General features: G+C 37.5%; 1 protein-coding gene across 2 annotated transcripts in view; it reads right to left on the reverse strand.

Annotated features, from left to right (window-relative positions):
* Positions 1–502: 502 nt before the first annotated feature.
* Positions 503–19971, reverse strand: part of LOC149922990 (uncharacterized) — a 33775-nt gene continuing 14306 nt past the window's right edge. The window contains exons 3-6 of one of the 2 annotated variants that reach the window (XM_090163579.1): positions 8253–8399; positions 2351–2427; positions 2092–2270; positions 503–1994 (exon numbers count right to left, since the gene is read on the reverse strand). In XM_090163579.1, the coding sequence (XP_090019705.1) occupies positions 958–1994; positions 2092–2270; positions 2351–2427; positions 8253–8399 (1440 nt within the window). In that variant the 3' untranslated portion in view covers positions 503–957. Of the gene's footprint in view, positions 1995–2091; positions 2274–2350; positions 2428–8252; positions 8400–19971 lie in introns of both variants that reach the window. The other variant, XM_090163578.1, reaches the window with a different exon arrangement.

Below are 19971 nucleotides of genomic sequence, written 5' to 3' on the forward strand. Positions count from 1 at the left end.
AGCCTTACGAAGTTTAACGGGACCACATTTAAATTAGTAAAAATTCTTTAATTTTTTTCCCTATCAAAGACGAAATAAATTCTGCCAAACAGTAGAAATTTTACTAAATTTCTAATTTGAAATTTAATATTCCCATTACAGCAAAATGGTTAATGTTTTATTTAATTTTGGAAGAGATATCACAGACCATTGTGTCAATAATAGATAAAGAAAAAAAGAATACTTTTTCGTATGACATTTAGACATAAAAATTTATGAAATAAATTTTCTTTAACTGATGAAATTGACGATGCGACCAAAATCATTAAATTAAAAAAAGAAATTGAGATATAGATATTTTTTTAGAGGGACCAAAAGAAAAACCAAATTTCTTAACATTTTCTCGATTGATACCTTTTTTTGACGTTTCTACATTTAAAAACTGAAGATTTATCGTCCAAAAAAAGAACTGTTTTTTTATTTGTTGTTGTTGCGAAATAGTCTGCTCAATAAGATTTCCAAATTTCAATGTGGGGGAAACAATATGAAAAATATAGGAACTATATCTAGGCTACGGATCAATTTCTAACGGGTTTTTTTTTATCGACATTAACATTCCGTTAATTAGAACACCATTTTTTTTTTTCAATTATAAAATGTCACCATATTATCTTCGTCCTACAGAAAGGGCCAAGACATTTTGTGAAATTCCAGTCTTGGGCTTTGCAGAGAATTTCGTCTGTTCGGAAACAATTTTGGTGTTATTCGTGACATTCGCGTTATTTATGGCCGCCAGGGGAAGATGAGTTTACAGGAGTTTAACTATTTATATATACACAAAATTAAATATATTTATCTCGGTAAAAACAATTTTTCACTGTTGACCCTTTGCCGGGGCATTTTTTATATATATATCTTCGTAATTTTAGCGATGTATTTACGTATATACACGAGAATGTAGCGAATTTTCATTTCACGTTACGATTTGTCCAATTGCGCGACGGGACTGCGCGATTTTTCCAGTCCATTCACCATTTTTTCAATGTTTTTCAAATCGCTGGAAGGTTGACTGGCACATACCGAACTGAACGGGGTCGAGTCGGAGGAACTTCCGTTGGGCGCGGTCACCGGCGTCGGCGAGGTGGTCCCCGCCTGGGCCGTCGCGCTGGCCGCCGGAGGGCTATGGCGGTCGCTGTCCCTTCTGGTCGGGACGGGAGAGCCGTGGGTCGTGGCGGACAAGGAGCCGTCTTGCCTGCTGTCGAAGGGCGAGACGGCGGGCGAGGACGCCATGTCCGAACTGACCGAAGTGCGCAAGGAGGAAGTGGCGGCGGACGCGTTGGCGAAGTCGGCCGCGGCTTGGGCCGCCGCCGCCGCCGCGCTGAGTTGAAGGTAGTAAGGCGAGAACCGATGCTGCTTTAACCGATTGGCTAGGAACAAGTTCGCGTCCGACTGGGACGCGGGCGAAGCGGCTCCGGACAAGAATCCGGGCGGGAAACCCTGATGGTTTCCGGGGTTCAAGAACGGGTTTCCGGCGGCGAACGCTTGCAGTTGGGCGTTTAAGAGGGCGTTCGAACTGAGCCCCGCTAAGACGCCGGCGGGCGGCGAACCACCGGTTAGAGTCTGTCCTGGGAAGGTGGCGGCGTTGGCGGGGTCCGCGGCCACCTGCGAGAAGAGCGAGTGGAAAGGGTGAAAGCTCGTCGGGTGTCCCGCGCCCGTGACGTGTCCTCCGCCGCCGGTTGAGGTTCCTGGTAGAAAGAGTTGAGGTAGAACCGGCAAAGCGGGATGTCCCGCCGCTCCGGCGCCCGAATAAAACGCCGCCGCGGAAGGATACAAGTACGGTAGTAAATGAGGGTTGTGAAGCGCCGCCGCGTTGAACTGGAAGTTCGAACCGAACAATTTCGGATCCAGAGGGCCGAAATCGGTGCCCGGTGGTAACCTCAGTTTCGAGTCGCCCAGGTCGAACGAGTCCCGGGCATCTTCGTCTCTTCGTGGAGATTCCGGTGCCCCGTTAAGTCCTAATTACCGGCGAAACCACACCATAAATACCACGCTTTTTCATAGCCACATTTCACAAAATTAACCAAGAAAAGAAAACAATTCGAAATCGCTTACCAGATGATCTGGGGCCTAAGGCGCTCGACGGTCTCAGATCGGCGGCTCCCCCGACATCCACCCTTTCGTCATCGTCGCTACTGTCGTCGTCTTGCAAATGCAGTTTACCAGAAGTTCCACCTAAATTCCTCAGCGCGGCTGGCACCGGTTGCGACGGTTGCCCCAGTAGCATCGCCTGCCTACTAAAAAACAAGATTAGTTTACCAGGATCAACACCCGAGGTACGAAACCCAGTGATAAACAAAAAATAACTCCTTACTTCTTTTCTCGTTTTCCGGCACCCGTGTCTCTGAAACCTTTGGCGAACGGATTGTGGTCGATTTTCAGCTGCGTAATCTGACAAAGACAAACACGAAACAATCCCGATAAGTCACTCGTGACGAATATGACAATTTGCGAGCGTTATATTCGAGATGTAAAATATAGCGGTTTTTGGGGTAGACGTGATTCGGAGATAAGGACTTAACGACGGGGCCCTTAACTACAGCCCGCGCTCAAAAAGAAAGCGGAAGAGATTTCGGTGGCGGATGAGGCCGTCCCCTTTTTCTGGATGTCGGCCATATCCCGGGCAACTACAAAGCGGATTTTCACAGCTTTGGCGTCGCTAAGAATCCAACGACAGCCGAGAAAATTCTCCAATTCGATAGACACGCGTGTAACACCCAGCGCCAGTGTTCTCTATATATTCCTCTCTGTTGGCTTTTTTAATAAGGCGGCCGGCTACAAAAAAAGCGCTTTGCTCTCGTTATAACGGCCGTTTGTTCGAGATGGTAACTTGCCTTTAATCCCGTCATAGTTGGACATCCCGATATAAAGCCGGTTATTGAGGGATGCTCCTCAATAGCCACTAACCACTCTCAACGCGGGAATCCCCGTTTCCTTCGTAGTGTAAAGTTTATTTTCAGTAATTACCAGCGCAACAATTTTTTTAAAGCTTTTAACTCCAGATGTAAGTAAATATAACTACAATCACGAAGGTGATCCTTTTACGAAAGAATTGTTCCGAGGATGTCTTCAATTTGTAGGAAGGCCAGGATAATTGGGGACATCCTCGTAGGGGTGGTCTATTAGACGAGGCCCGCGAGGTCATTAGAAGCGGTAATAAAGAAAGTCATCCCACCCAAATAATAATACGAATAAACGGGGATATGTTGTTTAAGTATAGCCGTACGCGAAAGCCACGAAAAATTGTCTTCCAACGTATAATTCCAGCTTCCGTCGCTTGACAATATTCATTTCCAACCGCTAATTTGCGTTGACAACGTAGTTTAAAAGTATTTTTTTGTTCGGCGCAAGGGGGCAGGAGGACAACTGGCCGTCTGTCCTCTAAGTCGTACAATAACGGGAAATAAAAAACATCCGAAGTACCCGAGCTTGCGAACCAAATTACAGTACTTTGGAACGAATGTATAGCCTCCGCTCGACCCCCTGATACGTGTACGTTCAAACACGGAGACAGATCCCCCTTCCGCTTGTAAAGTTCTTTATGGACGGTGAACGCTTCAATAGCGCCCCCACCCGTCAGCGCGGATCGTCCCAACCCGAAAAATTAGGGACCCTATTCTTTGGTCCTTTACGGACGACAACCTCGCCGCGCGACGCTCCGACCATCCTCGATAGCTGCCCCTATAGGCGCCGCCGTCATTTCAAACGTTTGCTTAAAAAATAACAGGTTCGTCATCGTACCAGCAGCACCGCCATAATTTAATTAAGTCTAGGACTACACCGGAGAAAATATCAATATTCCCACGAACCCACGCGCGGTTGACAGTTTGGCGTTGGTAATTATAAACATCCTGTTGTCTCAGTACGAAGAAACGCGTATTTTGGGGGAAGAGTTATAGGGTTGAAAAGCGACTTCCGGTTATTAATCTTCCTACTTCCGTTCCGCGGAGTCTTTAGGGTTTTTTTTTTAATTATAGGTAGGGCACGTCTTTTTCAATGCGAATAAAACTCTCTTAAATGAAAGGGCGGGGAGGCAACGATGTCGAGGAACGAAAGAGGGGTGGGTTCGTAGCCCTCCCCCAGTACCCCGGGGGTAGGGGTCAACGCTGATGACGGTTCAGAGGTCACCCCGAGTCAGCGCTAGACCGGCGCCAGAAGGACCTCCCCGGTTTTAAACCCCCGCTTTTGGAGATACGCGTCTCCTGTCGTGTCTCTGAGAATCAGAATCGAGCATCTTTCGGTATAGCACTACTGTCTCGCGGAAACAAATGGCGTGGTTCTTCCGAACGGCGACGCTCAGTTGGCATTTCTGTCGAACGCCGGAATAGGCTAGTCCCGTCTTACGCGCCCGCTCTCGGTGGCAGCGTCGGAGGCCGCGGGCGCCAGCGAAACTCTCTCGGTGGTGGTGGTATGGTATTCTCTTTGCACGCTCGACCACGTTGGCAAGGCCCGGTCAAGCTACGCTTGGCGTCGGCGCCAACGTTTCTCCTAAAAAGTGCAATCTAACGAGCCGCGACATTCCCCGAAGAATGGCTCCACCAGCCAGACCACGGGCACCCCTTTCCTTAATCCCTTTTAGAAGATTCCGCCTCCATTCTACTCTCTATCGAACCATTCAACCCTGAAATTTGACAAACGCTAGATCCAAAATGATTCCGATACTTATCGGGGCTTTAGAACCGGACGTTGTAATTTTAGTTTTGGGATTGACCACCCGGTTCTTTATTATCGCGACACGCGAAAGTTTTAAAAGAAAATGATATTTTCACCGCGAAAAATATTTAAATAAATAAAACGTTTTAGTTGGTTGAAATAAACATAGATGGCGCTAGCGTTTCCGACAATACGCTAGGAAAGAAAAATAGTAAGCGCTTCGACGGCGACTAGCAACGGGGAAGAAATCCAAGCTCCTTCGATAATTATTTAGTCTAAATGAAACGCTAGGAACCGCGTAGCTAAGTACGAAAGCGTTTTATTATTTATTTAAGCGAGTCGTCCGAATCGAAAAACTCTTCTTTAATTGAATCATCGCGGTAGTTCTATTATAAGCGAGAGTCGCTCGAAATTATCATAATGACAATCCGGTAGCTATTAAAGCCACTATTAAAGACTCGAATTCCCCAATGCTTGGCTTCTCTTCGGACCATTATTATACGGAAAAAGAGAGGTATCATTCAAATTCAACAATTCCATTTTCAAAATTTCCTTTTGGGCCTAAGGGGAAAGCCACTAAGGGGGGCGCGCTAATGATTTTAGGCTTATAGCAACGCCGAGGCTTAACTGACAATTCGTTGAAAGGCCTAAGCGATAGAACTTGCCTCCTTTCCCGCCTACTGTCTGGTTAGTTCAATTTTAAATCTGCATTAATATGTCCTCCTTGAGTGCACCCTTATGTTACGAGTCTTTTAGGTTCTTCGAAAAACAACTTAATCTTTTGGGGGGATTCATACGTATAATAGACGTATGATTATTTTATGAGACTCGGAAATGAACAGCTGAAAAGGAGTTTCGCGTCCTACTCACTGACTTCGCGTTTTAAATATAAGCTAATAAGATTTTAGCCCGATTACGAGATATTTTGTTGTAATAACTATTAAAAAACAAAATGAAGTTTGATTTTCAAGAGAGTTTTGACTGATAAACGGCGCATTTATGTAAATATAAACTCTAATATTATTTATTTTTGGTTATTTTAATTTTCGAAGGTTTTTACCCGTAATTTTCCCAAATATTACAAGATCATTTATTTCAGCTTCTACGTTTTAAAATAAAATTATTTTTAATGTTATTTTTTTAGTAAACCATAGATTATCTTACCGGAGGTCATAGTTTCTTTTTGTAAATGTAGAAGAATTTAAATAATCATAAGGCCATATATTCAACGCGAAGAAAACTAATCTACGAGGAAATCTGCGTTTGGATTTAAACAAATCGTTTTTCAACCAGCCATTAAGCTCTACTTTAATAGACTTCATACCATTTGTATTATTATTAACCGTGTAAAAAGTAACGAAACGCCAGGTAAAACGTTCTAACTATTAAGGCTGGTTTTCATTAGGGCAAAAACGCCACGACGGTGAACGTCGACGCGAAAAATTCCCGTCAGGCCTAATGCAATATTTTTGCGTCGACTCTCACCGTTGTGGCGTTTTTGCCTATAGTGAAAACCAGCCTTTAATGGTTCTTCTAACGTGACACGCTGGTAAAAGTCATTTACACTGTATTCAAAACCGTATCCTCACGTATGGAACATTTATTTAATCGACGTAGTTAGCGCTTACGTAATAGCCAGCCATACTATTAAAAATACCTTTTAATATGTTTTTTATTAGCATTTTGCCCGTTGCAGGTGCTAGCTGAGACCCAGCACTTCGTTAAAGGTGTGATAACCCTTTTACGTTCGCGCCGCGGTGGTTTTTACGACTTTTAATATCGCCGTAATGGTCGGAAGCACGTTCGTGGTACGAAGCAGTACCTCACCCGTCAACCCAACCTCATGTTTCACAACAAAAAAGTAGCTTAGCCAAACTCGGACATAATTACGAAACAGTCAACTAGCAATAGTTTTCAGACACATGTGGTTGCTTTCCCAAATTCACTATGATGTTGATTATCTCATGGTGTATTAAATCTCTGACCCCCCCCCCCCTCATGGATTTTTCTCGATAATTTTAGCGCGTTTTACGCCAATACATTTTTCTATTGCCCCACCAATTATGAACGAAATTATTATTATTATTACTATTAGACTGACTGGGTCTGCTCCAACAAATTGGAGGTTTTATAACTACAAGCAGTTAAAATGAGTAGTGTGTGATAATAGGATTATGTGATATGTTTCTTATAATATATTCGCCGGAAACATGATATACCTTCGCAAGCTCCAGGTTTCGAACTTTTGCGGAAAATTCGTTATTTAAAGGGAGTATAACCTTTTCAGGAATTTGGAGCAATACATAATTCCCTTCCCTCATTTTTCTAATCACGTGTTATACGTAGTGGGAAATACAGTGGTTTTGAGGAATTATTCCACTAAAAGTATCCCCGCTTTGGTAGTGCTTTAATTTACCATATCTACTAGAACGCCTTTCGTGAATTTAAAACCACGTACCTCATTATTAAGAAATTATATTTTAATACATATCCAAACTATAATGAAAATAATTAATTTATAGCTCGGATATTGTTGTTTATATGTTAATTAAGGGTGCATTTAAAAAATAAACACTAAATATGAAACAATAAAGGTTTCAAGTGAGAAAACCTCTTCAGGCCGGGCACGCTTCCTCTACAGGGTTGCCACAAAATTTTCAGATTCAAATTCCCTGACTATTCCCTGTTTTCCCTGACCATTTTAAGAGATTTTCCCTGACTTATTAAGGGCAAAATTTTTCTTTTATATTTTACTTTTATCAGAAGTTAATAAATTTGGATGGACTTATATTTCAGTAAAAAGGTTATTGCAATGTTGAAAAAATTAGCCAAACATTCAAGGAAATAAATGATAATCGTGGAATTTGTCATACATCTAGAGTTAAATTACCTTCAAAAAGTGCCCAGATAAAATTGAATTCCCTGACTTTTCCCTGAATCTTCAGAAATTCTTAAAATTCCCTGACATTTCCCTGACTTTTTAGGCCCATTTTTAAATTCCCTGTTTTCCCTGACGTGTGGAAACCCTGCTCCAACAGTAGAATTGGGTGTTTCTACTATCGTTCTAGACTAGCGCCATGAGCGAGAAAAGAGAGAAGCTATGGCGCACCCTACCAAACAAGGAGGGTTTTACTCCCTTTAAGTTACTTTCTAAAGGTATAAAATCGGTAAAATATAGTTTATAAATAAATAAATATCCCTACGCGGTGGAAATTTTTCATTTTAAACCGTACGTGGTGATGTAGTTCAGCTGGAAATTCACGCTCATTGCGAAGGTATGGTCTAGATGGATTTGTGTACTTCTTGTAAAAGCGGCAAATTTAAATTAATTTAATTTGCTCGATGATTTTATTTTTCTTTAATGGTCTATACGTAATTGAAATTTTTAATTAAATAGTTTTAATACCAATTACATTACCACTGATTCCGTTACGTATTAAGAAATTACATGAAACAACTATAACTTGGATGGAAAGTAAAAAGAACTAAGGCTTAACGATTTTTAATATCTTAAATGCTGTATTTCAACGGAACCAATTTAAAAAGAAACGGTAGTGAATTACCTTTTCGTTCTGGTAGGCCGTGACGGCGATGAACTCTGTCTCCTTGAAGACGTAGGTGCGGAAGGTGCTGTAAGGCAACTTGAGGATGTCGTTGGCCCGGACCAAGTGGAAGCGAGGCTGGTACTTGTGCATCGAATTCAGAATGGTCTGCAAAGGTTAAAAGGTTTTCAGTATACCAGACCATTTATACGAGCGTATCTCTATGGTACAAATAGTTATTCAGTCCTAAAGGTAACATCTTTCACCGTACCATTAATACGAGCGTATCTCTAGGTAAAAAATGGTAGCCTTATAACCGTAGAGGGGGGGATCAATTTGATTCCCTCCATTCGGCTTGATTCGTTAAAGGATCTGCACCACATTCTTCAACAATGCGCTACAGAAAATACCGCTTATTGATAAAACTGAGGGGCCTCTGCAACGAATTTTATATTCCAAATTTGGAAGAATAGTCTCGAGTGGGATGGACGGAAACTTGATCCCAGTGGCATACATTGCTAAACCTCCGTCTGGGTTCGTTGAAACTTTATACGCCATTCCATATGTCTCGTAGGTAAAGCTACAACGTTTACGGAGTCGCGATATTGGTCTAGCTTCGCCGTCCAATCGTAGAACCGTTTGATATATTTTGAACAAGGACTTCTAACATAATGCGGCCGCGTAAAATATGGTCACCGTTCTGTCGCCGTAGATCAAAGTCGAACGACTTTCCCCGTACCTTGCTCCCCCACTCCCTCTTCCCGAGTTTGAGATATCTATGCGTTTTTCCGAAATATGATTGTTCGTCCTTAACAATACGCTCCGAGAGCACGTGTTTTCAATATTTTTCAAGAACCTCCCTCCTCTTGCTTTTTCGGTTTCCAGGCGACTTTTGGGACCCATACACCCCGCGCATTCAATTTCAAAGTTATCGATGGAAATATTTCTGATATACGCTATACGCATAGATTGTATGGACCATAAAATGCGGAAAATTTTCCGCAAATCGGAAAAATTAAAAATTGAAACATGAATTACTTTTTAATAGTTTTTAATGTTTTTAACTTTTTATCGATAAAAAATGTCAAATATCAGTAAACATACTACAAAACATTAATAGTGTTACATTGTTATTCAGTTTAAACTAGTCTAGAGGTTTAGTTTTACTTTTAGGTTTACAAAAATATTAGACTAATCATGGAATGAAAACGTTTTTTTATTTTTTTCGGAAAAATACCAAAAATTTTCCAGAAAAAAGACCTCGGTCATTTTCCGACTTACAACACTAATAGGTTGTATGGACCAGGGAATTCTTAAAGCGAATGGCTGCAAGAGGGATTTTAGTTCGTTTCGGACAAATGTGGCGGCGCTGTTATTAATTATCACAGCGTTTAGTTAAATCGTTGAAGGGAGTAGTACCCAATCACCCCCGCTTCTGTTAGTTGGCAGAAGTGTTAAATTCGAAAATCCAACATATTCCCTTTAAGGAAAATTCTTCTAGCGTAGTGGAAAAACTACTATTGTAATTTTGTTTAAAGAATTTGGGTTTTTATGTGGTTATTTTGCTGTAAAATTACTGTTATTTTATTAATATCGGGGAATCTTCTTAAATGTTGGGTGTAATTGTTATTGTCGTTTTTCGTTTGAAAAGGTATAGATAATTCTGCCTGTTTGAAGCAATAGCTTTGTACGGAAAATAATTTTAAAATAATCTTGTAGATCGTGTGGACGGGTTCCAAATTTTCACAACGATTCTACGTTTATTTATATTACGTTTGACAAGGGATAACAATGTTTCTACTAAAATTACTCCGGTAAACAGTCGGTAAATTAGGACCGGAAAAACTTAATTCTATTTAAAAGCTACTCAGTGTCTCAATCGCTTTTTAGAGCTACGCCATAGAAAAGGCGTAATTTCTAAGGGAAACCATCAGACATCAATATGACAATATACAAGGTAGACAATACGTCGGTTTATCACCTTTAAAGGCCTTATGACAAGCGGGAATTTCGTAGGAAATGAAAAGGAGAAAAGGTCGATTATACAGTAATTTCCCGTCTATAAATTTGCTCAAACAAAAAGTGGCGAATTTTCCACGCCAAGTTGATTCGGACCTTCGAGGCGGTACCTAAAGCGTATAGTTATGAAAAAAAATATCGCCTATCGTCGTAATGAGTATGTAAAAGGTGTAAAGGTAAAAAAGCTCAGTAATAAAGTGACATATCCCGCGTTTGTCGCAACTTGATGGCGTGATTCTTGCCGCCTTCTAGCTCGTTCTCTCGTGAGGTGTCGAAGATAGTCCGATTTAAACGGGTGCCGTGGGAGAAGGGGAAATATGGTGATGTGATTGCGTGCAGTCCGGGTAAACCATATATCTCGCTAATTTACTGACGTGTATCCGGTTTTGCGGTGGAGTATTTTAAAACCAGCCTTACTGGTTGTCTCTCTCTCTCCCTGTGGATGTGTGTAATGGTTTTAAAAGGTTTTATCTTTTTTCGTTCGTTACGCGGTGGGTGCCCCGATAGCGTGCACCGGATGCCAGCGCGCCTCTAACCTTTTTCGCCCGGATATTTAGATCATCTCTCCACGACGACTCCTACACCATTGTGTTCACACACGCCGGTATCACGCCAAAGTCATACGTTACGAGTTTAAGTTAGTTTGATTACACGTGGTTATTTACTTGTCGCTGGAGTATGTACAAATCTAGTTTGTTTTCTAAAATCAGAGGTGCCACTAACACGTTTCTAACACCCATCATACAGGGTTGCCACATTTGATTCACAATCAAACACCCTGACTTTTCCAGGTTTTCCCTGACCATCTCCGGAGATTTTCACTGACTTACTTAGAGGGAAGATTTTGTTATTTTTAACTTATATTTTAGTAAAAGTTTCCTATTTGCAACCAAAATTAAATTCCCTGATATTTCGACTAATTTTTAAAATTCCCTGACTTTTCCCTGTCTAATATACCCATATTCAAATTCCCTGACTTTTCCAGGAATTCCAGGTACCCTGATTATAGGTGACCAAAGGCAAATTGTTTTAGATCCTCTCTTTAAAGGGGATATGAACTAAATCAAAACGTAATTAGCTACGATATCTTTTTAACGTAACTAGCGCCAATAATCCCTAGCTTATGTTAAAACTGGTGGTACAAAATATGAAATTCATTAATCAACCGTAAGAACTAGCTTGAAAATTACACTATCACATATTACATTTCAAGTTTCAAGACTTCCCAAATATTAATAATTTTATATTTTAATAGGCCTACATAATTTCCATGTGCATTTTGTGCAATTTATGTATTTTAATATTATTCGGAAAATATTAGCCTATGCTCAAAACATTTATGATTAGGGGGTCCTATTTCCAATTGGTAAGAACCATCTCAATTTCAATTTAATGTTTTTTACTTCTAATAATAATAATCTTATATTTGTCGTTAATTAATCGTTAATTTTGATGATTGTATGCATAACCCCCACGTTCGACGTCCTCGTACACCGGCTAACTTAAGCTCAATCGAGAAGGGAAGGTCCAAAATTATAGTTCGATGTGCGTGATAACTAAATGGCTTCGTTTTTGACACTTTTTTGGCTGGTTCCTTCCCTGTATTAGTATCTAACGAACTGTGCAACGGGAAATGACGATGCGACGCTGAACTCGCGCCTTGAATCGCGCGAAGTAGGTGAGAGGAGGGGTGATGCAATAATCGCTATAATTTGGGCTTGTTCTTCGCGTACACGGTACACCTCGTCCCCAAGCGCCTTCGTAGGCAGCGGCGGTCCGACATGAAAGGGTAGTAGCGGAAATCGCTATTTTTAGGACCTCCATAGAGACGCGTTCCCCGTGGAATGTTGATTAGAATCGCGGGAAAGCGAAATTTTCTTCCCTCGAAAATTGACGACACGCACTTTAATCGTATGCGTGTACTCCGTGGGAAGGACATAAAGTGGACGAATTTGAGTCCCCATGTTACCCTTTTATCTCTATCAACCAAAAATATATATTGAATTACCAGCACGAGATGTACGGATATTCAAATCCTCGAAGGCCGGGATTGAAATGAGTATCTAAAATGATGGAGTTAAAATTAGAGAATTGTTTGGTATTAGGTAACTCAAACGGAGATACTAAAATGTTAACTAACCGTTAGATTTATTAATTTCCTTTACTTTTCAATTGAAGGTTGCATACCAATAATATTAATGTTAAGTTGCAACCTTGGAAACTCTAGTACGGATAGCGCCAAGATATTATCAAGCATTTCCGGTACCGGGTCGAAGGGAATTTCAAATTCAACCGGTTTGCGGTTATTTATTATGAGTGTACCTGCGCGTGTTAATCTTTCAATTAAATAATCGAAAATAGTGTAAAAACTTAATTTTAATAGCTTATGTAAAAAAGGAAAATTAGAGGTTTACGTATTTTGACATAAATAGTTTTGAAATCTTACGCGAAAATAGAGCTTGGTAGAATTGGCTAATATACATTAAATTGACTTTTTATTTTTGATTTAATATATTTATATTCAATGTACTTATCAGTTTTAATTAAGGATAACATTTACAATTGACTATCTGTATTAGAATTTAGAATCTTCTAGGGTTGCATTTTACTATATAAGCAAACAGGAAATTCTAGCATTTTTCGGAATTTGGTTTGTTATTAGATCTATATCAGCATACAAAGTATATATTAAAAACTTTAGTTTTTGAATTTCATTTGAACCAAATCAGTTTTGTTTTTGGTGTAAATTGTGCTTGAATGTCGACTCATTATATGGGAAATATATCTCTTACTTCTACGTTGTTTTGGAATTTTTAGACCATATTAATTGTGTCGTATACCAGATGATTATATTTGTACGTGAAATGTTCATTTTTAAAAAAAGATTGAAGAGGTTTTTTTTTAATCTATGCTTAAAATATTTCAATAATCAATGCATTATTCTAAAAAAGGTTGCATCCTACATTATTAATTGAAGAATTTGTAAATAAATTAAATTTTGAATTTACATATTAAGGGGGAAGACTACTGTGGCCATTGTCTACTTTCGCGCTATTTCAAGCTGAACTCTTTTAATTTTGTATTTTAACTTATAAAATTAATATTTAAATGTAGAACAGCCTCTTATTTAGTGCGTAAAATAAATTTTACAATTTTAAATTTAAAAGTAATTAAGTTATTACGTTTTAATTCGAGCCCCCGGAGCTAAACAAGTTCGGCAAGCGCCCAAACTACCCTTTAGTTAGGACCTTATATCTCGTTAACTATTAATATTAGAATTATAAAAATCATTTTAAGCACCAGAGGAAGGTTCAGCCTAATAAGAAAAATATAATTCAATTATGTGATTGTTAAAACAGAAACGTTCAGCTTGAACGAAAAAGAGGCTTTTACTGTATTCTTCCCCCTTAATTGCTAATTTCCGATCTATTTTTAAGCACATTTTTCCAATATTAGGTTTGCCGTACCAGTTTTGAAAGTAAAAAGTAATACATCGAACGCAAGCTGTGGTGTTTCAATAAAAGAGAAAATATATAATAAATGACATATACTAATATCATACACCAAACCGTTATATTTATGTCCCATTCGAAGTGCCTAATGTTAAAGTATAAACACACAATGTAATGATTAAAGGCCGCGTTCTGTGTAACCCGCAACCTAGTCGTTTTATATATGAAAGATATCTACAGAATCAAATTACACATTGCTGTTCATGAATATTTGAATGCGAGGCGACAAATATACGGCGTAAAAGTCTGCCGTAAGTATTGCTTTCACGATAGTGTTAAGGCGAGTGCAGTTCCCGAAATTCGTGTTGAAACTCATTACAGCTGCGTTGTATATTTCGATATAAACGTATTGAGTTTTATAATTCGTGTAGCTACTTACCTAGACAGCGTTAAAAGTATAAAACTTTAAACTTTGGGAAATAGTGTATACAAAGTTAATAAGGACGATGTGGTCGTAGGACGAGGTAATGTTACACGTGTCACCAAATGCAGCTGCAAATTAGGCTTTAACACGGAAATTTGCCTACGTGCTGACACCTCAACTGACATCGTTTATACGGGGCATAAAGTACGTCTATAGAAATATGTTTTAATTTTGCCCGTTGTAAACAAATTATACTTAAATAAGTAATAAAACCTATTCCACTAGGCCTGGAAAATATCACTACTCCACTTCTTGACTCATGTATTGGATCTCAAACACAACGAAAAAACTACGAAAAACTTGTTGAGGGTAACGGTGATAGTGAGTGTAGGGAGTTGTTGGCTCGCGTGGCATGAAGGGCTTACCACCACCCTCCTACGCATTGTAACCCGGCCAACTGAATTAATGGCTTTAAAAGTCGCTCGATGACTTAGGCCTAAGGTGGTGCCTTGGGTATTATCCTAGCTGATTATTATTACTATTATTAGTGAACGCCACTCTTTGTAGACATATTGCTTCATCAATCCTCCGTGTTATGACGAAACGCGAATATTAAGTTTGAACCCACGGGAAGAAATACTGTACTCCCTATATAATAACTTATATAACTTATCAAAACGATCTCCGAAACTACCTGTCCAATAAATGCACGCTTCGTGCTATGACGAAGACCTAATTTGTAATTGAAAATTCGGTCCATGAGCTGAGATATGGGAGGTCAAAAGTAGTTTGATGTTAAAATGTCCGTGTCACAACAAATTGAAAAGAAAGATGGTAGTATAGACAGCCATATCCAAAATTAAATACCCAGAATATAATTTGAAGTAGCGACGGAGCATGGAAGTATTTACCACCTTATTTAATTCAAGGATGAAATCACCTAGTGTTACTTACAATTGTTACCGTAAGAATCTCCCTCAATGTCCTAGAATCTGTCGATTTCGGAAGGTAATCGTCTAACTTGCGGTAGTTAAATTAAACCATCCTAATGTTTACTTTCTTTTGGATTATTCGAGTCTTCTATTCTGACAAACACTTATAACTCAACACGTCCTATAGTATATAGTTCGATAACATTTAGATTATTTCATCATTGTAACTCAAGCCTTGGGGCTATAGGGTTTTGGAAACGTGGACTTTATTATCTTTAATAATTGCACGTGCAAAGTTATTATCAAGAATAGAATATCGTACTTGTAATAAAATCCAGATAGGCCTTCATTGACTCAAATCTTGTAACGGTTACACGATTTAAATCAATTATTTATTTTATAAATAAATAAATAAATTTAATTAAATAAATATTTATTTAAATCTTGTACCGTTATGAAAGCGTATCTTACCAAAGTACCGCGATTTGAATTTGATTAAACCATTTGGTCTTATAAAGTCCCCAACGATCGAAATATAAGAAATATAGATCCTTTTTATTATCACGATAAACGATCTTTTCGAATAAAATAGCCAAGACGTAACCTAATTATCTGCGAGGTTCGCGTTTTTCTCAAACCGTAAATAATATGAATCAATATAGATTCAAATGCCGTCGCTTTTTGGAAACGATTCGCGTGGCGCGATTATCGGCAAATATGGCAAATCAAATTTGTATACGTGAATGTTCAATTTTGTGGGAAAAGGTTTTTTTGGCGCATACTTTTAAACGCGTACCAAAGTGTGTCGAGCTTTCGTGCCACAAGATGGTGCTGTGTCACTTTACTTTAGCGACTAGAAACCCGTAAAGTACACATCCGTTTCAAAGAAGTAGAAAAAACTGTAGAATAGAACTATTTTTTATATTTTGTGTCCGCGTGATCACGCGATTCTATGTACATAAAACGAGAGTAAAGTTGAAGATAATGCGTGTAAACGTGTTATTTTTTTAGTTTGTCCTTGATTTGGACGATCCGAAATCATTAAATTCAGAAACAACCGCCTTTACCCGCCAAAATTATAAGATTCACCTATTAGAATTAGTTTTAATTTTAGAATATATTTAAGAATTACAATTCTTTTAATTATTTGGATAATAGAAGGAGTATCAGAAGTTAATTACGTAGAAGTATATAACGCGTTATATAATGTATACGGCAGTTTTCAATGATTACTTTCCCGTGCAATCGCGGCTTAACATTTGCCGCTGGTATTACTCCACGTAAAAATTAAAATTCAGTAAAACCAGAAAAAAATTCAAAATAATTCTGTAATATTAAGCTGCCAGAAAATTTACGTATTTTTAACAGTACAATTTATTTCTCGGTGCACCGCATAACATTTACCGCTGGTATTACTCCGCGTAAAAAATAGAAAAATTACCCTACTTAGGGATATTTAACTAATGAAATAGTTTTAGAAATATCTATACATTACATATTTATATTTCTGGTAACAGTAACTATTAATCCAAACAAAAAATACCAAACAATTAAAATTATTCTAATTCAACGTTCTTAAAATTTAATTTAACAATAAATTTCAATAACGTTTTTAAAGACAAACGCGTAACTAATTTTGATCATTCTTCGCTTACACGGCCGTATATAATTAAATTACGAACGCGATGTATAAAATTAAAACAAGCTCTTCAAATACGCTTTTTGGTAACTTAACCATTTTAACGTGTTTTTTCGCAAAGTCCCCCCAATTTTTTTTTTTAATATTTGTGCTTGGTTGATTCGTCGCTTCTTCGCGATGGCATTAAAGCAAATATTACGTGAGTGGCATATCGTTCATTGTTCCAAACGCCATTGTCTCCAAGGTTTTTTTAAACGGGTGATATTCGGAGGAGTCGACCGAAGATTTTATCAAACGCAGTCGCCCATACGAGGCGTTGCAATTTTGAAAAACCCGTGTTTAAACACCTGTCGGCCAAAATTAATTCGCGACTAATTGGAATAATTATCCTCCATTTTGGAATTACGGTACTTAACTCGGTAATTTTTCGGTTTTATGAAATTCGGACTGCGTGTGAATTTATTCCGCTTTCCGCCACCCCTGAAATATTATATTTTTCTATCCCTTTTTTGGCTATACGCAGAAGTTATAAAACAATATATTCTTCCTGCTATTTATTTTAACGCGTTATTCGGTGTTTAAAGTGAAAAGTGGCTTTGTTTTTTCTGCGGTACTTTTTTAGGGAGTTTAATTGGCCGTTTATAAGACATTTTTGGTTATTTCTGCATAAGGAAAGTCTTGTGGTTCGTCGTTATATTTTTTCGACCTTCCTAACTCGATTGGTAATTTCATTTATAGAATACAGGGTAAATTGTTATTTGATTATAATTGAGACATTAACAGTTTCAAAAGGCGCCTAAAGCCATAACTGCGTCATTGTTTCCAAAATTGAGGAATTCATAAAAATTACCGTTAATTTAGCTACTTTATATACGAGACGTACCTATCTTAGGAATTTATTTATATTATTTTCTTCAGACGTTAAACTAAAATTATTATAATTATTATATTGGCAATTGTATCTGATTTGATACGATATTTTGTAATATAGTAATCATATGTTTTTTTATATAATGAAATAGCGAATGGTCGCTCTATAAAATTCATCACACATTTTTCCAAATGTTTATTTTTTATTTTATTTAGCTCAATTTATTCCAAAACAAGTTCTCCCGAATAAGATTAATACCCAAAATCTCCCCCGACGTATTTTATCTATAATTATTCCTGAAAAGAGCATTTCTTCCAAAACCATTGCTCCCAAAAGTTTTTCGCTCAAAATTATTTCACTTAAAATTATGTATCGTTTAATCCAAAATTATTTATCCGTAAAGCGTTTCTTCTAAAACCCATTTCATCCAAAATTATTTATCCCAAAAGCATTTCATCAAAATTATTTATCCCAAAAGCATTTCATCAAAATTATTTATCCCAAAAGCATTTCATCAAAATTATTTATCCCAAAAGCATTTCATCAAAATTATTTATTCCAAGTGTATTTAATCCAAAATGTTATATCCCAAGTGTATTTAATCCCAAATGTTATATCCCAAGAGTATTTAATCCAAAATGTTTTATCCCAAGTGTATTTAATCCAAAATGTTTTATCCCAAGTGTATTTAATCCAAAATTATTTATCCCAAGTGTATTTAATCCAAAATTATTTATCCCAAGTGTATTTAATCCAAAATTATTTATCCCAAGTGTATTTAATCCAAAATGTTTTATCCCAAGTGTATTTAATCCAAAATGTTTTATCCCAAGTGTATTTAATCCAAAATTATTTATCCCAAGTGTATTTAATCCAAAATTATTTATCCCAAGTGTATTTAATCCAAAATTATTTATCCCAAGTGTATTTAATCCAAATTTTTTATCCCAAGTGTATTTAATCCAAAATTATAAGTACTGACAAATTTTATATCGTTTTGCAATAAATATGAACCAAGAATTATACAGCTTAGCACTTAAGTTTAATATCATTTCATGGGCATCTGGTGATTTTCCTGTAGAAATATTTTTGGTCGTAAGTACCAATAAAATATGTGCTATATACTCGCTCCAATTTATTAATTTTATTATATATGGTGATTCGTGCGATAGTGATAAGTACATATTTTAGCAGCTCAAATAAAGCGTGCACCGTAACAAGCTATCTCCAGATACCTTATGTAGATCATATCATTTTTAAACCTACTAAAACTCATCTCCAAATGTCACTAATAATATCTCTTAAATCTTATAGTGATCATTTTTTTCAATAAAAATTTCTATTTATCCAGTATATCCAAAATTTTCCCTCGATTAGCACGCAACCGTCTGTATTTCTTCTCCTTATTCTTACAATGAAGCTTTTCATTTCTTCAGAATGAATATCTTCACTCCAGCCTAGCGGAACCGCTCGCAACGAAATTCCAAACTACACGAATATCATGAAAAGAAATACGAAGGTGCTTTTGACCCGTAAATGGAAAGCTTCGAATTAATATTTCTCTTCTTTTCAATAAACGAAAATATATCTCTACGCGTGGTTGTCATAATAGACAGAAAGACGAAGCTAGTGACTCGATTCAAAGAGCACACCGCAGGAGAAAATGGAATCTTTTTAATTTTCCATTCCTATAATAGACACCCTATATGTGTGGTTATCCATTAACAAGTTGATAACTTTGTTAAACTTCGCGCTTCACTTCGAAAATTAATTAATTTAATTTTGATAGAATTAAATTGTTTTAGTCGTATATCTTTAAACAGACACTACGATATGTGGTTATTCCGCAGTGTTGCTTTGATAATTAACAATTTAGTCTACTTCTAAATAGGTATTTTTGCTTATATAATCATCAATCAAAAAATATTTTTAATTGTTCAAATTGTTCCAAAACATTTATCTTTTTGAACCGAAAATTCCTAAGCGAATGGCGAAATGTTACTTAAATAACATTAAATATGTCTCTATTCATTTATAATACGATCATTTATTTTATTAGGAAAGTTAAAAAGTAGTTTACTTTGCTTCAGTATTGGGTCTCTAGAAACAAGCTAGATAGTTTTTTAAAATATGAAAATTATCGTCCCGAAATCAGAATTAACGTTTTTTTGCCGAGCGAATTTCAAGACACAATCACAAAGATAACACGAATCAAACAATCAGTTGTAAAAGTGAAATATTACGGTAAAATTTAACCGAAGTCTAAAAAAGCGATAATTAACAGGAGAACACGGATAGTGGTTTTAAAAGTCGGGAGGCAGTACGGTAACTAATTTGAATAACCTCGAAAGAGGAGTTCGCTTGGGTGTGACACGGGGGAAAAGAGTGCTTTCTTCTTCTGTT

The sequence above is a fragment of the Leiobunum rupestre genome, chromosome 11 (assembly GCF_980474605.1).
Source record: "Leiobunum rupestre chromosome 11, qqLeiRupe1.1.hap1, whole genome shotgun sequence".
Taxonomy (NCBI): Eukaryota; Metazoa; Arthropoda; class Arachnida; order Opiliones; family Sclerosomatidae; genus Leiobunum; species Leiobunum rupestre.